A 20,462-nucleotide genomic window follows, 5' to 3' on the forward strand; every position below is an offset into this window, starting at 1 on the left:
AGGCGATGGTTATAGGAAGAGTGTGAAAAAGCTAGAAGTGCATCCGTGAATAGGGAACCATGCGTAATAACAGAAAATTTTTAGAATTATCGTTTGTTAACTTTTTATTTGATTAAAATCCGGTAGAAATGGTAATACCGATGATAAAAATTTCAAACAGATGAAACTTTTAAAAGTATAAAAACAAGGTTGACCAATAAGAAATAAAGAAACATTTCCTATTATAAAGCAGAGTGATACAGGGTAGTCTCTATCACTCTGTATAAAGTAATTGGAGAAGATATCGTAAATAAAATTTTCCTCAGTGGATAGGACTGCCGGAATAGTAAAATTAACTAGAAATTACATTATTTCGATTACTTCCGTTTTTAATAGTTTTAATAATTTTTTCAATGGTTTTCATTTTTGTTTTGAATTCCACACACTTCTCGGACAGCTGAAGGAATTTGGTATTATTTTCTTTTGGAAACGATAAAAAAACCACAACTAAAAAAAACACTACAACAGTTGCAGGCTTGCAGCTGGCAAAACTAACTTCCACAGATAAAATTCCGCATCCAAATTTGAAACTTCTTTAGGTAGCTCGAGTATAAACTTTCGCAAATTGCTGATGGATAACCTCTTCCACCGCAGTTCGAAACATGTTCTTCCCGTTCTCCGAATTCAATGGTGTCATCACTGCGGGTTTTGTTGTACACGAATGTTTATTTCCATGGTGCATACTTTATTTACTTTATATTTACTGTCACACACACCCCATACCTTCGATTCGACCTCGCGCGTAGGTTTTTAATTTTTTGGGCGGATTCATTTCGGTTAGCAATTTTTTTTCCCTTTCCTATTGTTATGAGGCTTTTTTTATTCCCTAACGAAAACGATTAATCGAAAAAAAATATCGAACCCAAAACTAAAAAGACACCTAAACTCCGCAAAAAAAGCCCTATCGGGAAACTCGCGCGCGCAGCAAGGGATTCATTTTCGTGTTTTTGGTTTTTTTTATTTCTTCTCATTTTCTACGAGAACCTCGCACCTCAAGGGCAAGCAAAAGCAGGCCTTTGAGGTACCATGAGAGATGCCATTCAGATTCAGCACAAGAGTTCACTTCAACTTCAGAGAGTGCCATAGCCATCACCAGACGTCGCTAGATGGCGGGTTTTTACAACTGACTGCCAATCGGCCATTGCCTTCTAAGTTCTAACCATCCTAACTCTATGGCCCCCGCGCCACCGACATGGCAATAGATAAATAGCATGGTGTATTAGTATGGTGGGGGAACTTTTGTTGGAATCGGCTATCTCGAATGAAGCCAGTTTCCGGACAAGAGGCGGAGCTTAGTGCAAAAGGCAAGCCAATTGCAGGGCTGGTCACCTATTCTTGGTTCAATTCTTTGGCATGTCATTGGTTCAATTCTCAAAATTGTCCACCAGGCAGCGCTGATCATAGGTGACCACTGGCTTCAGCCGAGATAGCCGAAGTTCCCCCACCATACTAATACACCATGTAAATAGAATTCATTGGCATATTTATCGTCTGCACGCTAGGTCTTTGGACGGCGTCACATTCCCAGAGACCTTGTTTTTGTGTATACATTGGTTTTGTGATCTAGTGAAAGAATTTCCTGAATTTCCCAAAATATATTTAAAATAATTAGGCCTACAGTGTATGAAGTAAGGTAGTAAAAAAAGTTTAAAAAAAATTTGAATTTAAATTTTTTTTGTAAAAATACATTCTAGTATAGCAATTCATTTGGTCCTTCCTCAAGACTCAAGAGGTTAGGTATAAAACTTCGGCCGAAATGAATGAGTTTCAGAATGAAGTTTTACGACAAGTTGTTGGACATTGCAGCCATAATATTGGCTGGAATGGGATTCATGCCTCTTCTTTAGACTTACTTACTGAAGTTCTTCAGAAATACTTGACTGAAACAGGCCATTCATTGCACAGATATTCAGAACAATGTAATTCATACTCCAAATATTTATACAAGTTTAATGCTACTAAAAATGGTTTTATTTGAAGTTGGACGCACAGTTCCAAATTTAGATGACTTAGGTTTGGTTTTTCGAGATATGGGTATCTCTATACCTGACCTTTCCGACTATGTTTGCAATGTTGAACCTACACCTTTCAATGAAGACATTTCTGCAATACCCATACCCAGAGAACATGCATTGAATTTCCTTAAACCAGGAAGCCATGAAGTCCTTTCCAGGCCTGTTCACATTCATGAACATTTACCTCCAATGCAGCATATAATCCTTGGTGAGATATATAAATGGTTTTCCATATATTTTCCAGCTAATAATTACAAACTAAATTATTTATAGGTGAAGACAAAGTTTCAGGGGATGAAACAGAAATTGCTGAAAGTCTTAATGTTTCTATTCAAGAAAATGTGGAACAAATTACAAGTTTGTCTCCACATTCTTATTCTTTTAAAAGACCTGATGGGGCTGAGAAGCGGAAAGGGTATTAAAACACACCTTGTGATATTAGATTACTTATATTTAAATCATTTCTGTCTTTTAGGGGGTGGTTGGGTGATGATGGGCAACCAATAAGAGAAATATCCAGTGTAATGATGACAACTTCAGGGTATCTCTCTTCCTCAAGAGAAGGAAAGTTACCAGAAACCAAAATTCGAAAAATATGTCCTGAAACCGAATTAGAAAACCTCCCTACTGAGAAAAAAATTAACATGAAGAAACTGTTTGAAGGCATTAAAAAAGCTGACGAGAATTCGAGAAAATGCGATGAAAAGGATTCAGATTTAGTGAAAAAATTAAATGAAATCATTAAAGACCGTGAAGTTGAAAACGAAGAAGGAAAAAAATTACAACTCGAACCAACCAAAGAGGCAGATGTTGAAAAAGAAGGAAAGAGAGAACGAAACAAAGACAAGGAACGTGTAAAAGAACAAGAAAAGGAAAGGGAAAGGGAGGTCGAAAAGGAACGGGAAAAGGAGAAGGAAAAGGCTGAGAAAGACAAAATTATTGCGAAAGAACAAGAAAAAGAGAAAATGAAGAAGAAACGAAAGGAAAAATTGTTGGAAGAATTTGCATTCTTTGAAAAAGAGAAGTCTACATCGTTTAAACCTTCAGAATCAATCACACCAGTTGATTCCACTAAGCAAAAGTTGAATATTTTCAAAAAACTTTCTAAAACCAAAGACATTGATAATCAGGCATCACGCGTCGCTGTGCCACCACCGCACCGCGTTCCCCCGGAAACCAACGAGTCTGAAAAAGGATCCAATGCATCGTTCGATGAAGTTGCATTTAAAGGGTTTTCGGATATAGCGTCGCTTTCTTCAAACAGTGAAGTTTTCCCCATTGAAAAAACCAAGGTTTCGAAAAAAGAACGCAAGCTAAAAAATAAAAAGGATCGTCATGGATTTGCTTCCGAAATCGGTATTGTAGACGGTCAAAGTAAGGGGAGACCAGGGGCTGATTTTTTTAAAGGAGATCCTGCGAGCTCAAAGGAGGAATCGTCGTTTCAGAGCGATTCAACAAGTGGTGGAAAATCAAGCCAAAATCAAGCCAAGATGGTGACTGATCATGGTGTTGACCTACCTAAAAGGAAACGAGGTCGCCCTTCTCGAATGATGACGCCCGAAATAAGTGAATCTCAAATATCTGAAGTAGTACCACCACCAGTGCACGCTGAATCACCCATTCCATCGATTCCGAAATCTTTTTTCCCCTTCTCCCCTCATTTTCCTGTTCCCGGATTGGTTTCCCAGCCATTTATTCAAAATGTCCCATTCAATTTATTGGGAGTACCTCCCTTGGGACTAAGATCACCTTTAGGGATTTCTCCTTCGAATATGTTGGCAAGCTTAGGACCCATACCTACCAACGTATCGCCATCCGATTTTAGCACAACACCCAAAGGGGATTCCACCAATAAAATACTTCCGTCACCGTCTCCAGCTACCAAGTCTCCTAATATTGTTGACAGCCTCCCTGAATCATCGTTACATATAGACACTTGTGAAAGTGACGCTACTTTATCGAAAAAGAAAGAAAAAAGAGATAAGAAAGAAAAAGAGAAAAAGAAAAAGGAGAAAAAAATCAAAGTTAAGGTTTCTGACGAGCAAGAACGAAAAACCAAACGGGAAAAGAAAAAAGAAAAAAAAGACAAAGACAAAGACAAAGAAAAGGACAAATGTAAGGAGAAAGAAGAAATAACTGTCCCTAAAATAACATTTAAATTTGCAGCTGCACCTACTTCACCAAATCCGCCCACGCCAGATTCTACTCCAAAACTGTAACCATTTTCATTTCTCTTCTTTTAAAATACCTTCGCTTGAAATTTCTTTTGCATATGTTTCTGTATTAGAATATTTAAAGCCATGGCTGGCAGAGAGGGAAATTTCACTACGGCTGCAAGTGGGAACCGAGACGTAATATCGCAATCGCCTGTCCAACCTTCTGTCGAAGTTGCAAAATTTTCTGCTTTGGTTACACGGCCTCCTAAACTGGTAAAAACTGTGAAGGAGACTCCAGCTATCAAACCTTGCGGGGAAACCTCGTTGGAGTCTCCATCTACTTCTCAAACGGCTCCCCCAGGGTCCCCTCGTACACCTAGTCCATCTCCGAAAGTCAGACGTGAAAAACCTCAAAAACCTCCTCGAGTCACAAAAGAAAAAGAGAAGAAAAAAGCCGAGAAACTTGGTGTTGGAGATGTAGCGGTTATTACAGAAACAGTTGGTTCTTACTATGTAAGTAATAATCTCTGGCCAAATTACTGTTTTATTACTTTTTTACCTTTGCAAAAATAAATGTTTAAGGACGAATTCGGGAACAAGATATGGATATGTCCAGCTTGCGGCCGTCAAGACGATGGAACTCCAATGATAGGCTGTGATGAATGTGACGACTGGTACCACTGGTAATTGTATAGTTTTTCTCTTCACTAAAACAAAACATAATTTATGTACCGGGAAAAACCCGAACTAATTTATATTAACACAAACATGATTAGGGTTTGCGTCGGGATTCGAGTTCCACCTGCTGAAACAGAAAGTTGGTTTTGTCAACGCTGCATAGCAAAAAAGCAAGGCTCTTTGAAGGACAAGAAAAAAGGAAGGAAAAAGAAATCGGTCTAAACTACATGTTTCTGTACATTATTTTTGTATAATTTGGCAGATTTATCTTTGTTTCTGCCAAGTTAACGTAAATTTTATTTTTTTTTTTTGGCGGGGGGGAGGATTGAATGGAATTATTTTTGTGGTGGTGACGCCGAGGATGTTAAATAAATATGAACTTTTTTCGATCGATTTAAGGTTATGTTTCTTATAAGGATTACTTTATTCGAAGATGGCAACCCATGATTCTAAAATCAAGGGAAAGCAGAGAGTTTTTTCATGAGAACTTCCTGACGATGCATGGCTATAACATCCCAATTTTTCTGAATTCCCAACATGATTTGCCGTGCGTACTGTAATAGTACAGTTAAAATAGCATTTTAACCTCAAACAAAATGTAAATATAACATTTTTTAGTGAACATTGTTTATATTACTGTTTTAGGAGCAGCGCCAAACCTAACAGAAATCCAGCAAGCGTTTCATACTAAATACTGAAATTCATGAAAGTGGGGTATAGTAATATATCCTTATAAATATTTAATTGTACATATCTGTACTTCGTCCTCGACACCCTTTTTATCCATCTTTCTGCCGCAGTGCCGCTATTGGGTTCCAAAAATTGATTCGCGAAAAAATAGAGAAAAAGCGACTGCGCGATTCGTCGATTAAAGCACCGAACTCTTCACCGAAATCCTGCTCGACCATGTTGCTTAGGGTGATGAATGATGATCGCACTAGATGGCTACGTAGTCGATGAGTACCAAACAACCGAGACGAATATACAAACAAAATAAGCTATTTGCTATTTGTGTTATTCTATTTAATTAGATAATGTTTGTTAAACCTAACTCTGGTACGTTCAATTACGGTACTTTATTGATACAAAGTTATTATGTTATTTTAATTTCTTGTAGATGTGTCGGATTTGAGGGAAGAAAGACCAGATTTCAACAGTGATGAATCAACTAATTTTGTTTATAATCCTCATCGTTCGCAGTCTATAGAGAATCAACGAAGAAGACTGCCAATCTTCGAAAACCGTGACCAAGTGTTATACTTGCTTGAAACACACCAGTTTCTTATTCTAATTGGTGAAACAGGAAGTGGAAAAAGTACTCAGGTTCCCCAAGTAAGCATGATTCTCTTGAAGTTGTTAATTTTATCGATTTAAATTTTTGTGTCATTTTTTTCTTCAAACCAGTATCTCCTAGAATCTGGATGGGGATGTGATGGTACAGTTATTGCTGTAACTCAACCTCGCAGAGTAGCTGCATTAAGTCTTGCAGCAAGAGTTGCAGATGAGATGGGAACATCTTTAGGTCAATCAGTTGGCTACTCAATCAGATTTGATGAGCGGATTTCAGAGAAAACTAAGTTGAAGTTCGTCACTGATGGTATGCTCTTAAGGGAAATGCTTACTGATCCATTGCTGAAAAAGTAAAAAAAAAAAAATTGTATTGTAGCTTATATGTGCTGTATGTTACATTTATAATTTATTTTCATCATGAAACATAGGTATAGCTTAATCATGATTGACGAAGTCCATGAGAGATCCTTAAACACTGATATACTTCTTAGTTTGTTAAAGAAAATCTGTAAGGTATAACATCTTTAACTGTGATGTATTAGTAACATAACTTACATGTGCTATTTCCGGTTTTTATTTATTACAGAAACGGCCCGAACTGCGTCTTGTTATATCTTCTGCCACTTTGGACGCTGAAGAGCTAAAAAACTACTTTGAACTGAACAAGAATAAAAAATCTCGTTTGGAAAGATCTAACCCGGCTCAATATCAAGTGGGGTCTACAGTTATTATGAATGTTGTTGGCAGGTGTTATCCTGTTGACATTTTTTATGCTCAAGGTAAAAATAGATCTAAGTGATATAGTTTAAGAATTATTATATCTTACACAATGTGAGTTATACTTATTAAGACTAATACTTAACTTCTTTCACACTTCACTAACACCTCTTTCCAGATCCGGTTCCTGATTACTTAAAAGCTAGTGTCGACACTGTTATTAAAATATCAATTCGGGAACCTTCGGGTGATGTATTAGTTTTTCTAACTGGCTATGAAGAAGTGGAAACTGCGGTGCGACTTTTAAAAGAACATGCAAACACAATAGCTGATTCCGCAAACATAGGTTATTCGTTTGCAATCCTATTTAAAAATAACAAATAAAAAATTTCTGAAAAAATTCTCCAGATAAATTGTCTGTTTTAGCGATGCATGGAGGATTATCGAATGAAGACCAGTTACAAGTGTTTCAACGTTCTCCACCCGGAAGAAGAAAAATTGTGGTTGCGACAAACGTAGCTGAGGCTTCTATTACTATTCCTGGAATTGTTTATGGTAATTCTCACGCATGGATTTGCTTTTAATATTTTAGATTCAATTAATTGTGCGTTTCATCATATTGCAGTCATCGATTGTGGATTTGTGAAATTGAAGTGGTTCAACGCGGATACTCAGACCGATGCTCTAGTTGTTGTTCCCATTTCTCAAGCTTCTGCCCAACAACGAGCTGGTAGAGCTGGGCGGATTAGAGCTGGAAAAGTCTACCGGTAAACATACCTTGCTCTCCTTTATCAACCAAAAATCTTTTAAGAGTTAACAGTATATTTTGTGCATGTTTATTATGCTTTTTTGTAAAAGGCTGTACACTGAAGATTATTTTTACACTCTGAATCGATTTACACCACCGGAAGTGCAACGAAGTAATTTGTCGTCCGCAGTTTTGCAATTAAAAGCTCTAGGTGTTGACGATGTCATTCATTTTGATTTTCCAAGCCCCCCGCCAGCTCGACATCTTGCTATAGCCTTAGAGCTATTGTTTGCCTTAAAAGGTAATATACAGTAGATTATAAAAACGGGCAAGAAGTGGATTCAAATGTCAAATTTCTCATTATTGTAATGTGGTGGGGTTTCACCTGTAAATGATTAGCACAGGACTAATGTTGAATTTTCTTCTTTGAAATCACATACAATCTTAGTATATGTTCTGATAATATTTATATCTCATTTTTAAGTAATGCTTGAAGCGTTCTTACAAGACATTCGTTTTTTTTTACTAATAGTCGTTAGTTTCTTTACTATGTATATATTTACTTGCTATTGACTAACTGCTTACGGTTTTACCCATGTTTCACAGCCATTGATACATCTGGACGACTAACAGATGCAGGATTGAAGATAGCGGAATTCCCAGTGGAACCTATAATGAGCAAAATGCTACTTTCTTCAAAGGATTTCAAGGTGACATGTTATGAAGGCAATGAAATTATTTTGCAAATTCGTCACAGTGTGCCACTTAGGAAACCTCTGAAATGAACTTTATGCTTTATACTAAGTTCACAATTGAACAATGACAATTTCAATATAATTGTTTTATTGCCATTAATTAGTGTTCAATGGAAATTGCATCGATTGTAGCAGCGATGCAGGTCCAAGCTCTCTTCTATTATCCAACACGAGGACAAGAAAGTATTAAAGGTATGGCCTATTGACGGAGAGAGCAAAACAAATTGATATTTCCGAATCTGTAATGATTTAGCATTTTTTTAGCTCGCGTCGCTAGACGAAAATTTGATGCACAAGAAGGAGATCTAATTACTTACCTTAATGTGGTATCTGCGTTTGCCAAACATGGAGAGTGTTCCAGATGGTGTCAATCAAATTACCTCAATAAAAAGTCGCTCAAGCGGGTAGTCCTGTTACGTGACCAATTAATTAAATTGCTTCAGCGGCTAGGCATACGAATTTCATCAGCTGAAGGTTATTATTTTACATTTTTTAAATAACTAAATTAAAATTAATTGAACGGTATTTAAAATTTTTAGGAGAACTTGAGCCCGTACTTCGTTGCATAGCATCGAGCTTTTTCCCAAACACAGCATACCTTCATCCAAGTGGACAATATAAAACAGTGTTAGCCGATATTGTTCTTCAAGTTCATCCACACTCCATTTTGTTTACGGAGGAGAAAGCACCATGGTTAGTTCACATAATCTGTTATTTGTCGTTTCATAGGAGATTCGAGATTAAATTTGTCTTAGTAATATTTATGAAATCCAGTGAGGCGTTCAATAATGTATTAACAAAATTTTAATAATTTCACAGCGATTCTGAATCACTAAACTGAATCACATATATTTTAGCTGATAGATTACGGAATTAAATGATTTCATTTTGTGTTAATCATTACGCTACCTTTGTTACACATCTAAACGCAACCGAACTCTTCATTTTAGGGTTGTTTTTGGTGAGGTTTTGCAGACCACCCAACTATTCATGAGAGATATCACAGTAATCGATCAAATTTGGTTGGAAGAATTAGCACCTCACTACTTTCAAAAAGTTACCGAACGATGAACAATTTAAAATATTACCATTATGCAGAATATTTGTTTTCGTACAAGTAATTAGTAATACAACGCACCGGGAAAAATAAGAAAATACAATGAACATCATCACGTGAAGGAAAAGTCTCGTTTTGATGTTTTTACTTTTTAGTTTGTGTTATCATGTAAAACTAATGTCAAAATCTTTTTATATTTCATTCATCCAATGTTTTCCATTCCTGTGTGCCCTCCCCCCAATTTTACAGTTCAGTGTACGTGCTGCCCTCATCTCCTTATTTGCAACTGGCCCCCGACATGACAAGATGCCCCCCCCCCCCCCCATTTTACAGTTTGGTGTTCGTGATCCGCTCGAGTAACAAGCGTTATCGAGCGTGAACTCTTGAATTTTCCAAGGAATTTTCTTTTCATTAAACCCATAATAAAACAGATAGGGAGAGCGGGGCAAGTAGGGTAGTGTGTAAGTTGGCACCCGCCGTTTTTCGTCATCTTGCGACCGAGGGATTGCATAAAAAAAATTACCTGTTATGGTCGTTACTAATGCGCATCTTAAAAAAAAATACTGAAAAAGTCCAAGTAATAGGGGAACAACAAATAAAATAAGTTTTTGGCCCTTAAATCGTGTCGTCCATTTCGTTTGTTTTTCTTTTGTAGACTTCCCTATTTAACTAAAAATGTAGTAAAAATATATTTCTAAAAGAACTCGTACAAATTTAAATTCGATCCAAAAGACCAGATTTGATCAGCTGATTATTTTTAAAAATCTTTGAACTGAGATTGCTCCATGAAGACAAAATTTTTTTAAAAGTTCCAAATACATCATTAGAAAGAGAAATTTTTTTTCTTTTTATCGTTATTTTTTCAAAATTTTAAAATTAACTTAAATGACCTGCGCAGTCATTTAAATGAAAAAAAACGTGCATAAAATTTGTAAAAAAGCGCAAAACTTTAACATTTAATTGAAGGTTTCTCGTTCACGATAAAAAAATCCTGTGGTACAATAATTCTTCATGTTATGAAGAACACGCGATAAAAAAATAAAGCAAATCTATTTTTTTGCGACGAAAAATTTCGAAACTCGGCGGAATGACCCGTAAGTTATATAGGGCTCTTTCACATCTGTTTTATTTAGCCGATTTATCTGGCAACGCAGCATGGTTCGAGACTTTTGTAGGGCAAAAACGGGGAGAAGAGGGAGAATGGGAGGACGCCCTCCTCCCTCCCATTCCTCCCATTCTCCCTCTTCTCCCCGTTTTTGCCCTACAAAAGTCTCGAACCATGCTGCGTTGCCAGATAAATCGGCTAAATAAAACAGATGTGAAAGAGCCCCATAGTAATACTTATATAGCAATACTAGCCTAAAAACTGAACAAGATTACGTTATTCCGTTTTGTTTGAAGAAATTTATATTTTTATGTATCATTTTTTGTAATTAAATAAGTTACTCACATGACGTAAACATTCTTCTGCTTCTAGTTTGGTTGGGCTTGGGTTTGACTGTGAGGGAGGGCGGGGTTATCTTGGACAAATTTTGTTTTTTTATCCATTATTCAGAAATTTGTTGCAATATAATGAAAAAATTGATAAACTAATAGCTTATGGTTCCAACTATGTTCTTTATCTTTTTCAAGATTCCCCGTGTCGACTTTATTTAATTATATCATTTAGAAAAACAGGAACAAATAATGAAAATAAAAAAAATGGGGGGTAAAATTGGACGAGTTGGATGTAATATTGGACAACCCCCAAAAACAATCTGTTCGTCAGTTTCAGTGAAAACAAATAACATACATAAATTTGTCCCTGAGGTATATTTATATACGAAGGTCCTTAACAATATAGGGTGTGGGGTATAGGGGGTAGGGTAGTAGTAGCTAGTAGTGAAATTCAGAGGGTTTAATGTCCATTTAGTGTTCCTTTATACGTTTCTTCCCTGAATGACCAATCGTCACCAAATTTTGTACATAATTCTGTCAAAATTTGATACATTGCGGAACGATTTTTTCATTTGTTTTAATTACTGTTTTAAAAATTTAATTTGCGTATTTGTTACCTAGCTGGTTGCCGAATCCTAGGCAGTGACTTCGCTTTTGTTTGCTTAACCTTCCAACTGTCAGTGCAGTGAGTGCTCAGCAGTGTAAACAAAAAGAAAAAAAGTTTGAATCTTTCCTAGCAAGACAAGTTTTGATGATATGATATTGATATTTTGATGATATTTGATTTGATTTTTATTGTTCTTGTTCGATTTCGTCTTTATTGTTCTTATTATTGCCTCTTTTTGTTTACTGTTTTTAATAAATGATGATCTTGATTTTAATAAATTTTTTGATCAAGTAAAATTTCTATTCCCCTTTTTTTAACAGTTAGTCATCAACCAAGAAGTAGAGGAACATTCAACATAAATGATGATCTTGATTTTAATAAATTTTTTGATCAAGTAAAATTTCTATTCCCCTTTTTTTTAACAGTTAGTCATCAACCAAGAAGTTGAGGAACATTTTAAAAATGTTTGATCATACTCATTTTGAAGCTCTGGGTCATGTCTCTCTTCTTCCCTTGTCCTCTCCACAGTCATCAAGATCTTTTGGCGGTCGTGAAGAGTTACCACCGATCTTCCACTTGCATTAACCTCCGAAAGTGTTTTAAGTGTAATTTTTCAAAAGTTACAAATTTATATTTCCTCAATGACTTCATCGAGATTCGAACCTCGAACCATGTGAGTGGCTACCCGGCTTGCTAACCATTAGACCAACATTTACGTAAAGTCTAAGGGAAAGCGTGGTCCGGTAATATCGCTAGCGACGCTACTATCGGTATCGATTTCGGAACCGGTCGTAAAACACTTAGGTTATATGCCTGAATTAAGATTTTTTCAGTGGTGGTTTAATCTAACTGCTATAAGAGCACATCCATTTCTTTATAGTTTATATGTAACTAATAATTTTTCCAATTCCATGTTACTATAGTAATAAATGTTGCTATAACTTAATCTAAACATGAAGTGCGACGTGGGGTGGCGGGGCGAAGCCTCCGCCACACCTAAGTCGCACCACTCATAATATTAACAGATTATTTGTCAATTAGTTATAAAGAATCAAGTATGAAAGAGAATAAAGGGAAACAGAATTTTCCAAACGTTATAGTATGTATTAATCTACCATAACCTTTATTTTCTGTCTCTTTAACGTTTAAAAAAATTACCGAAGGATATTACTGAAGGAATCTTGTAATGTTTTTTTTATCTTTTGTCTAAAAACCTATTTTAAATTCAAGCAATTAGTTGCTTAAATTTCAAAATAAAAATAAGGGTTGAACCCAGTTGGACAATTTGGGGCGACGCCGTTAAAAAGGGAGTGTTTTCCCCAATGTGCTTTTTCTCCGTATCCCCCTTGCAGTGTAATTTTACCCCACATTGCATGTTCAAAATAACCCCCGACGACAGTATTCATGCTAAATTGAAATATTTTTAAAAATCTGAATATTTTTAATGACAAAATTATCGGAATCAATAAAACAATAGACGTTCTATAATTAAATATTACCCACCTCCCTTATCTACCTTGAAACAGGACTAACCTCAATCAAAGATAGGTGGGATCTCTTAGCATCAAGATACCTAAACAAACTCAACACCAAGCCATGGAACCCAGCCTACTCCACAATCCAAAATACACTGAACAACATTAAAACCTGGAAACCCAGAAGCATACCGGCAGTAATCCCCCATTTAAATAAGATGCGTATCAACTCCGAAGAATGTTTCTCCCTAATGCCGAGCTACAATCCCTGGATAGAGCCTATAGCCCCTTGGAACCTATTCGAAATAAAAACCAAGTTATTCCCACTATCTAAAAAAGCAGCGATAAATAAACCCCAACTTACCCAAGAAATATTTAGAAAGCTGATGGAAAATGAACCCACAGATAACCTAACCATTTACACAGATGGTTCGTGCTGCGAACTCACAAACATTTCCTCCTGTGCCTTTTACATACCTAAACTAGGGGAAAAAAAGCATGAGCATTATCAGCATTCACAACAAGCTTCAACGCTGAGCTAGCAACAATTAAACAAGCTTTACAATTCACTTACCCACTCGACTGGCCAGATATCACTATTCTCACAGACTCCAAATCAGCAATACAGGCCATATCCAACTTCAAATGGGAATCCAGCACACTAATAACAGAGATACTAAACATCATAACTAATCTAAAATCAGCAGGTACCCAAGTCACCTTCGTATGGATTCCTAGTCATGCTGGCATACATGGAAATGAAGTCGCAGACGAACTTGCCAACAGAACTCGAACAGACCCTGACGGACTGGTGTTGGAATACACACCAAACATCTCTGAAAGCTCAAAAACCTAAAAAGTAAACATATTCAATCAACGATCGAAAAAATTAAATCATCGTCAACGAACCTAGCGATTTTACACCGAACCAGAGATAAGGAGATGGCCAACTCAATGGGAGAGCCAGCAGTCGACGCTGCCCCATTTATTCACCCCACCAGAACCCACCCACAAACTCTCTCCCTACCACCCTTCGCGCTACGCTAGCGCCTCTACCGACCACTGCCCGTAACATAGTCGGCAACGGCGGCAACCTTTAAAGTTTAAAGGGGGAAAGCTCCTTTAAAACAAGATGAAGGGGGAAGCTCCGTCTTCGGAGAATTCTTGTTACCGCACAAAGAACATCCATTTTGACCTTGGTTTTATATATTTCTCTGTAAAATGTGTGCCGGTTCACTTTTATCTAACATAAATTATTTTAGTTTAAGTGTTGCATTCGCAGCAGTCAGATGCCTTCTCTTTGTAGTGCAATTAATTGTATTTCGAAGCGCAGTGACCCAAATGTTTCGTTCTTTACCTTTCCCAAGGAGGAAATTCGACGTTCGATATGGCTTAAATTCTGCCCACCGGGTTTCATGCCCAAAAAAGTTCAGTGTTGTGTACTTTACACTTTAACAAAAACGACATCAAACTAACACCGAGAAAGATTTCCCATAGACGACAAAACCGCTTACTCGATCCAGTAACATTGGATGTCAGATTGTCGCAAGCAGGTGAACAGATAGTTCTCATTAATGTTTCGGTTTATCGTTGAATATGTGTACGTCGGTGTACGTTGAATGAGTGATAACTGCTTATTCAATAGAACTTATTGGGTCCGTTATAGATTCCAGTTTAGCGAATAGCAGTTCGAAACGTCTCTTGTTTGAAGAAACTCTTATAGAAGTGAATAACGACTCACCAACTAAGAGAACTCGTCTGGCCAGCTCCTCGTCTTCGCCCACCACTGAGAACAGTGATGAGAATAATCTGACCATACTTGAGGAAAGTTTCCAGCAGGGAGTGACCAGCCAAGACGAATTCAATATTCAAGAGCTAAGAGAAGAGAACGCTGATCTTCGGGAAAAAATTAAGGTCTTGGAGGAACGTGATAAGAAAAATATGGAAGACTTAAATGAACTAAGAGAAGAGAACGTTACTCTTCGACAACAAATGAAGATCCAGAGCGAATGTGAAAAGCACAAGACGAATGATTTGAATAGACTTCGAGAAGAGAACGCTGCTCATCAACAAGCATATCGGATGCTGGAGGAAGAGAAATTGAAGATCCTAGAAAAAATAAAACAAAGAAGAAAAGAAAAAGATGCTTCCTACAGTCGATTCAGATCAGCAGAAGAAAAACGAGACATTAAGAAAAAAAAAAAGAAATTTGCGTCCCGATTCCTATGACTGCAATACAAGTACAAACTGTTCCGGAGACGGTGATGCAGACTGAAATAACAAATAGCGCGAAACTAACAGATTCCCTTAATGCTCTTGCTATGAAGACCGTGAAGATAAAAGAACTTTACGTTGAACTGAGAAAGTATAAAGAAGAGCTCGCAAAAGTTCACAACATGTCATCTGTCGCAAGCAAGCTGTTTGAAAACGAAAAGTTTAACCATAGCAAACCAGCAAATGGTCGACGTTACACAGATTTCATAAGAAATCTATCAGTAAACCTAAGCTTCTACTCTCAAGCAGGATATGAAAAGTTAAGGACAATATTCACTCTACCATCACTCACTAGTATCAAGAACCATCTGGCTAAAGTCGGCTGTGCATCTGGAATCCTGAAGAACGCCCTTGCAGAAATACAACATAAAATAATCGAGGGACAACTGCAGAAGCAACTCTTTCTCTTGATGGAATGGCGATCAAGAAAGGAATTCACTGGGACAGCAAGCTGAAAAAATACTTTGGTTTTGATGAGTTCCCGAGCGTACCGACTGCCGAAAGTGATAAAAAGAACGGATCCGTTGCCACTGAAGCACTCGTCTATTATCTAGTAAGCCTCGATGGGCGATGGAAAACACCGGTAGCATACTACTTCACAAACCATGTTGACAGTAAGCGTCTTGCCAAATTAACAACCGAAATTTTGGTGGAATGTGCCAACTTTGGAGTTACAGTGACATCTGTTGTGTTTGATGGTTTGCCCACAAACATACAAATGGCCACACATCTAGGTGCTAATTTAAAGTTACCTGACGTATTAACTAAAGCAACGACAAGGCGACGAAACAGCAGAGTTACCACCAAGAATGACTTGACTTGACTTGACAGCCATTCAATCCTTACTTCAAACATCCGTCAACAAATGAACCGGTATACGTGATGCTCGACGCCTGTCATATGCTGAACTTAGCAAGAGGTTTATTGGCTATGCCGCAAGGAGTTTTATTGCCGGGATTCAGGATTCCTGCCAAATGGAATTATATAACGGAGTTATTTGAATTCCAAAACAAAACTGGATTTCGTCTTGGAAATCGATTGACTCGTAATCATGCCTACTTCCAGCGGCACAAAATGAAGGTGGCACTTGCAGCCCAAGTCTTGAGTCAATCAGTAGCAGATGCTGTGCGACATCTGCGCGTCAAGTTAAAGGTGGCGAAGGTAATAATTAATTTGAATTTATGTAACTTTCAGTCATGAATTGTTACTGATCAAATTCTCGAATTGATGTCTGTACAGTTTGCTGGTAGCGAGGCAACAGAAGATTGACGTGCTCTGGCGTGCACTGGCGTGCTCTGGCGTGCACTAGCGTGCTCTGGCGTGCACTGGCGTGCTCTGGCGTGCATTGGCGGGCTCTGGGGTGAATTGGCGTGCTCTGGCGTGCACTGGCGTGCTCTTGCGTGCACTGGCGTGCTCTGGCGTGCAGTGGCTTGCTCTGGCGTGCATTGACGTGCTCTGGCGTGCACTGGTGTTCTCTGGCGTGCACTGGCTTGCTCTGGCGTGCACTGGCGTAATCTGGCGTGCACTGGCGTGCTCTGGTGTGAATTTGCGTGCTCTGGTGTGAATTTGCGTGCTCTGGTGTGAATTGGCGTGCTCTACCGTGTACTGGCGTGCTCTGGAGTGCACTGGCGTGCTCTGGAGTGCACTGGCGTGCTCTGGCGTGCATTGACGTGCTCTGGCGTGTTCTGGCGTGCTCTGGCGTGCACTGGCGTGCACTGAAGTGCTCTGGTGTGAATTGGAGTGCTCTGGCGTGCACTGTCGTGCTCTGGCGTGCACTGTCGTGCTCTGGCGTGCTCTGGCGTGCACTGGCGTGCTCTGGCGTGCACTGGCTTGCTCTGGCGTGCAATGGCGTGCTCTGGCGTGCAATGGCGTGCTCTGGAATGCACTGGCGTGCTCTGGCGTGCACTGTCGTGCTCTGGCGTGCACTGTCGTGCTCTGGCGTGCTCTGGCGTGCAATGGCGTGCTCTGGCGTGCAATGGCGTGCTCTGGCGTGCACTGGCGTGCACTGGCGTGCTCTGGGGTGAATTGGCGTGCTCTGGGGTGAATTGGCGTGCTCTGGCGTGCACTGGCGTGCTCTGGTGTGAATTAGCGTGCTCTGGCGTGCACTGGCGTGCACTGGCTTGCTCTGGCGTGCACTGGCGTGCTCTGGCGTGCACTGGCGTGCTCTGGCGTGCTCTGGTGTGAATTGGCGTGCTCTGGCGTGCACTGGCTTGCTCTGGCGTGCACTGGCGTGCTCTGGAATGCACTGGCGTGCTCTGGCGTGCACTGGCGTGCTCTGGTGTGAATTGGCGTGCTCTGGCGTGCACTGGCGTGCATTGGCGTGCTCTGGCGTGCTCTGGCTTGCACTTGCGTGCTCTGGCGTGCACTGGCGTACTCTGGCGTGCACTGGCGTGCTCTGGCGTGCTCTGGCGTGCTCTGGCGTGCTCTGGTGTGAATTGGCGTGCTTTGGCGTGCACTGGCGTGCTCTGGCGTGCATTGACGTGCTCTGGCGTGCACTGGCTTGCTCTAGCGTGGATTGACGTGCTCTGGCGTGCTCTGGCGTGCATTGACGTGCTCTGGCGTGCACTGGCGTGCTCTGGCGTTCACTGGCGTCCTCTGGCGTGCACTGGCGTGCTCTGGCGTGCACTGGCGTGCTCTGGCGTGCACTGGCATGCTCTGGCGTGCATTGCTTTCTCTGGCGTGCACTGGTGTGCTCTGGCGTGCACTGGCTTGTTCTGGCGTGCACTGGCGTGCTCTGGCGTGCACTGGCGTGCTCTGGTCTGAATTGGCGTGCTCTGATGAGAATTGGCGTACTCTGGTGTGAATTGGCGTGCTCTAGCGTGTACTGTCGTGCTCTGGATTGCACTGGCGTGCTCTGGCGTGCATTGACGTGCTCTGGCGTGTTCTGGCGTGCACTGGAGTGCTCTGGTGTGAATTGGAGTGCTCTGGCGTGCACTGGCGTGGTCTGGCATGCACTGGCGTGCTCTGCCGTGCACTGGCGTACTCTGGCGTGCACTGGCGTGCTCTGGCGTGCACTGGCATGCTCTGGCGTGCTCTGGCTTGCTTTGGCGTGCACTGGCGTGCTCTGGCGTGCACTGGCGTGCTCTGGTCTGAATTGGCGTGCTCTGGTGTGAATTGGCGTGCTCTGGTGTGAATTGGCGTGCTCTAGCGTGTACTGGCGTGCTCTGGAGTGCACTGGCGTGCTCTGGCGTGCATTGACGTGCTCTGGCGTGTTCTGGCGTGCTCTAGCGTGAACTGGCGTGCACTGAAGTGCTCTGGTGTGAATTGGAGTGCTCTGGCGTGCACTGGTGTGCTCTGTCGTGCACTGGCGTGCTCTGGCGTGCACTGGCGTGCTCTGGCGTACATTGACGTGCTCTGGCGTGCTCTGGTGTGAATTGGCGTGAACTGGTGTGCACTGGCTTGCTCTGGCGTGCATTGACGTGCTCTGGCGTGCACTGGCGTGCTCTGGAGTGCACTGGCGTGCTCTGGTGTAAATTAGCGTGCTCTGGCGTGCACTGGCGTGCACTGGCGTGCACTGGCGTGCACTGGCTTGCTCTGGCGTGCATTGGCTTGCTCTGGCGTGCATTGACGTGCTCTGGCGTGCACTGGCGTGCTCTGGCATGCACTGGCGTGCTCTGGCGTGCACTGGCGTGCTCTGGCGTGCTCTGGTGTGAATTGGCGTGCTCTGGCGTGCTCTGGCGTGCTCGAGCGTGCACTGGCGTGCTCTAGCGTGCACTGGCGTGCTCTGGAATGCTCTGGCGTGCTCTGGCGTGCACTGGCGTGCTCTGGTGTGAATTGGCGTGCTCTGGCGTGCACTGGCGTGCATTGGCGTGCTCTGGCGTGCTCTGGCTTGCACTGGCGTGCTCTGGCGTGCACTGGCGTGCACTGGCGTGCTCTGGCGTGCACTGGCGTGCTCTGGCGTGCTCTGGCGTGCTCTGGCGTGCTCTGGTGTGAATTGGCGTGCTTTGGCGTGCTTTGGCGTGCACTGGCGTGCTCTGGCGTGCATTGACGTGCTCTGGCGTGCACTGGCTTGCTCTGGTGTGCATTGACGTGCTCTGGCGTGCACTGGCGTGCTCTGGCGTGCACTGGCGTGCTCTGGCGTGCACTGGCGTGCTCTTGCGTGCACTGGCGTGCTCTGGCGTGCATTGGCATGCTCAGGCGTGCATTGCTTTCTCTGGCGTGCACTTGTGTGCTCTGGCGTGCACTGGCTTGCTCTGGCGTGCACTGGCGTGCTCTGGCGTAAACTGGCGTGCTCTGGTCTGAATTGGCGTGCTCTAATGTGAATTGGCGTGCTCTGGTGTGAATTGGCGTGCTCTAGCGTGTACTGGCGTGCTCTGGAGTGCACTGGCGTGCTCTGGCGTGCATTGACGTGCTCTGGCGTGTTCTGGCGTGCTCTGGCGTGAACTGGCGTGCTCTGGCGTGAACTGGCGTGCTCTGGTGTGAATTGGAGTGCTCTGGCGTGCACTGGCGTGCTCTGGCATGCACTGGCGTGCTCTGCCATGCACTGGCGTGCTCTGGCGTGCACTGGCGTGCTCTGGCGTGCACTGGCGTGCTCTGGCGTGCAATGGCGTGCAATGGCGTGCTCTGGCGTGCTCTGGCTTGCTCTGGCATGCATTGACGTGCTCTGGCGTGCACTGGCGTGCTCTTGCGTGCACTGGCGTGCTCTGGCGTATACTGGCGTGCTCTGGCGTGCACTGGCGTGCTCTGGCGTGCACTGGCGTGCTCTGGCGTGCTCTGGCGTGCTCTGGCTTGTTCTGGCGTCCACTGGAATGCTCTGGCGTGCACTGGCGTGCTCTGGCGTGCATTGGCGGGCTCTGGGGTGAATTGGCGTGCTCTGGCATGCACTGGCGTGCTTTGGCGTGCACTGGCATGCTCTGGCGTGCATTGCGTGCTCTGGCGTGCACTGGTGTGCTCTGGCGTGCACTGGCTTGCTCTGGCGTAAACTGGCGTAATCTGGCGTGCACTGGCGTGCTCTGGTGTGAATTGGCGTGCTCTGTTGTGAATTGGCGTGCTCTAGCGTTTACTGGCGTGCTCTGGAGTGCGCTGGCGTGCATTAACGTACTCTGGCGTGCAATGGCCTGCTCTGGCGTGCACTGGCGTGCTCTGGCGTGCACTGGCGTGCTCTAGTGTGAATTGGCGTATTCTGGCGTGCACTTGCGTGCTCTGGCGTGCACTGGCGTGCTCTGGCGTGCATTGACGTGCTCTGGCGTGTTCTGGCGTGCTCTGGAGTGAACT

At 42.2% G+C, this 20,462-nt stretch overlaps 2 protein-coding genes and 2 long non-coding RNA genes across 7 annotated transcripts; 2 read left to right on the forward strand and 2 right to left on the reverse strand.

Annotated features, from left to right (window-relative positions):
* Positions 1-1,487: 1,487 nt before the first annotated feature.
* Positions 1,488-5,281, forward strand: LOC124191551 (transcription initiation factor TFIID subunit 3-like). 3 transcript variants are annotated; one of them, XM_046584840.1, is made up of 8 exons: positions 1,488-1,667; positions 1,734-1,958; positions 2,020-2,262; positions 2,328-2,469; positions 2,530-4,269; positions 4,342-4,723; positions 4,793-4,893; positions 4,987-5,281. In XM_046584840.1, the coding sequence occupies exons 2-8, from the start codon at positions 1,796-1,798 to the stop codon at positions 5,108-5,110; spliced, it is 2,895 nt and encodes a 964-aa protein (XP_046440796.1). In that variant the 5' UTR covers positions 1,488-1,667; positions 1,734-1,795; the 3' UTR covers positions 5,111-5,281. The 3 variants fall into 3 exon arrangements, with proteins under 3 accessions (XP_046440796.1, XP_046440797.1, XP_046440798.1); XM_046584841.1 differs by having other exon boundaries at positions 1,525-1,667; positions 1,739-1,958; XM_046584842.1 differs by having other exon boundaries at positions 1,537-1,672; positions 1,739-1,958.
* A 510-nt stretch (positions 5,282-5,791) lies between these two features.
* Positions 5,792-9,576, forward strand: LOC124191552 (probable ATP-dependent RNA helicase DHX35). Its single transcript, XM_046584843.1, has 14 exons — positions 5,792-5,944; positions 6,006-6,220; positions 6,293-6,528; positions 6,607-6,691; positions 6,765-6,957; positions 7,074-7,241; positions 7,304-7,450; positions 7,521-7,662; positions 7,754-7,944; positions 8,250-8,353; positions 8,503-8,590; positions 8,663-8,872; positions 8,938-9,091; positions 9,349-9,576. Exons 1-14 carry the CDS (start codon positions 5,923-5,925, stop codon positions 9,467-9,469), a joined length of 2,076 nt encoding a protein of 691 aa, XP_046440799.1. The 5' UTR covers positions 5,792-5,922; the 3' UTR covers positions 9,470-9,576.
* On the reverse strand, positions 8,470-8,849 carry LOC124191553. The gene is made up of 2 exons (XR_006873476.1): positions 8,716-8,849; positions 8,470-8,637 (listed from the first exon to the last, which is right to left on the reverse strand). It is a non-coding gene; the product is annotated as an uncharacterized LOC124191553 (long non-coding RNA).
* Positions 9,577-12,582: 3,006 nt separating the features above from the next.
* LOC124189716 lies at positions 12,583-13,967 on the reverse strand. 2 transcript variants are annotated; one of them, XR_006872634.1, is made up of 5 exons: positions 13,884-13,967; positions 13,695-13,826; positions 13,549-13,635; positions 13,339-13,451; positions 12,583-13,270 (listed from the first exon to the last, which is right to left on the reverse strand). It is a non-coding gene; the product is annotated as an uncharacterized LOC124189716 (long non-coding RNA). The 2 variants fall into 2 exon arrangements; XR_006872635.1 differs by having other exon boundaries at positions 13,339-13,456.
* Positions 13,968-20,462: the final 6,495 nt, after the last annotated feature.

The sequence above is a fragment of the Daphnia pulex genome, chromosome 3 (genome assembly GCF_021134715.1).
Source record: "Daphnia pulex isolate KAP4 chromosome 3, ASM2113471v1".
Classification (NCBI taxonomy): domain Eukaryota; kingdom Metazoa; phylum Arthropoda; class Branchiopoda; order Diplostraca; family Daphniidae; genus Daphnia; species Daphnia pulex.

Excerpts from the sequence above, each read along its gene's own strand:
- LOC124191552 (XM_046584843.1), top strand. The coding sequence starts at position 5,923 with ATGTTTGTTAAACCTAACTCTG. Across the intron at positions 6,221-6,292 it reads AAAGTACTCAGGTTCCCCAA|TATCTCCTAGAATCTGGATG; the intron begins GTAAGCATGATT and ends TCTTCAAACCAG. Across the intron at positions 7,451-7,520 it reads TATTCCTGGAATTGTTTATG|TCATCGATTGTGGATTTGTG; the intron begins GTAATTCTCACG and ends ATCATATTGCAG.
- LOC124191551 (XM_046584840.1), top strand. The coding sequence starts at position 1,796 with ATGAATGAGTTTCAGAATGAAGTTTTACGACAAGTTGTTGGACATTGC. Across the intron at positions 1,959-2,019 it reads GCACAGATATTCAGAACAAT|TTGGACGCACAGTTCCAAAT; the intron begins GTAATTCATACT and ends TTTTATTTGAAG. Across the intron at positions 2,263-2,327 it reads AATGCAGCATATAATCCTTG|GTGAAGACAAAGTTTCAGGG; the intron begins GTGAGATATATA and ends AATTATTTATAG.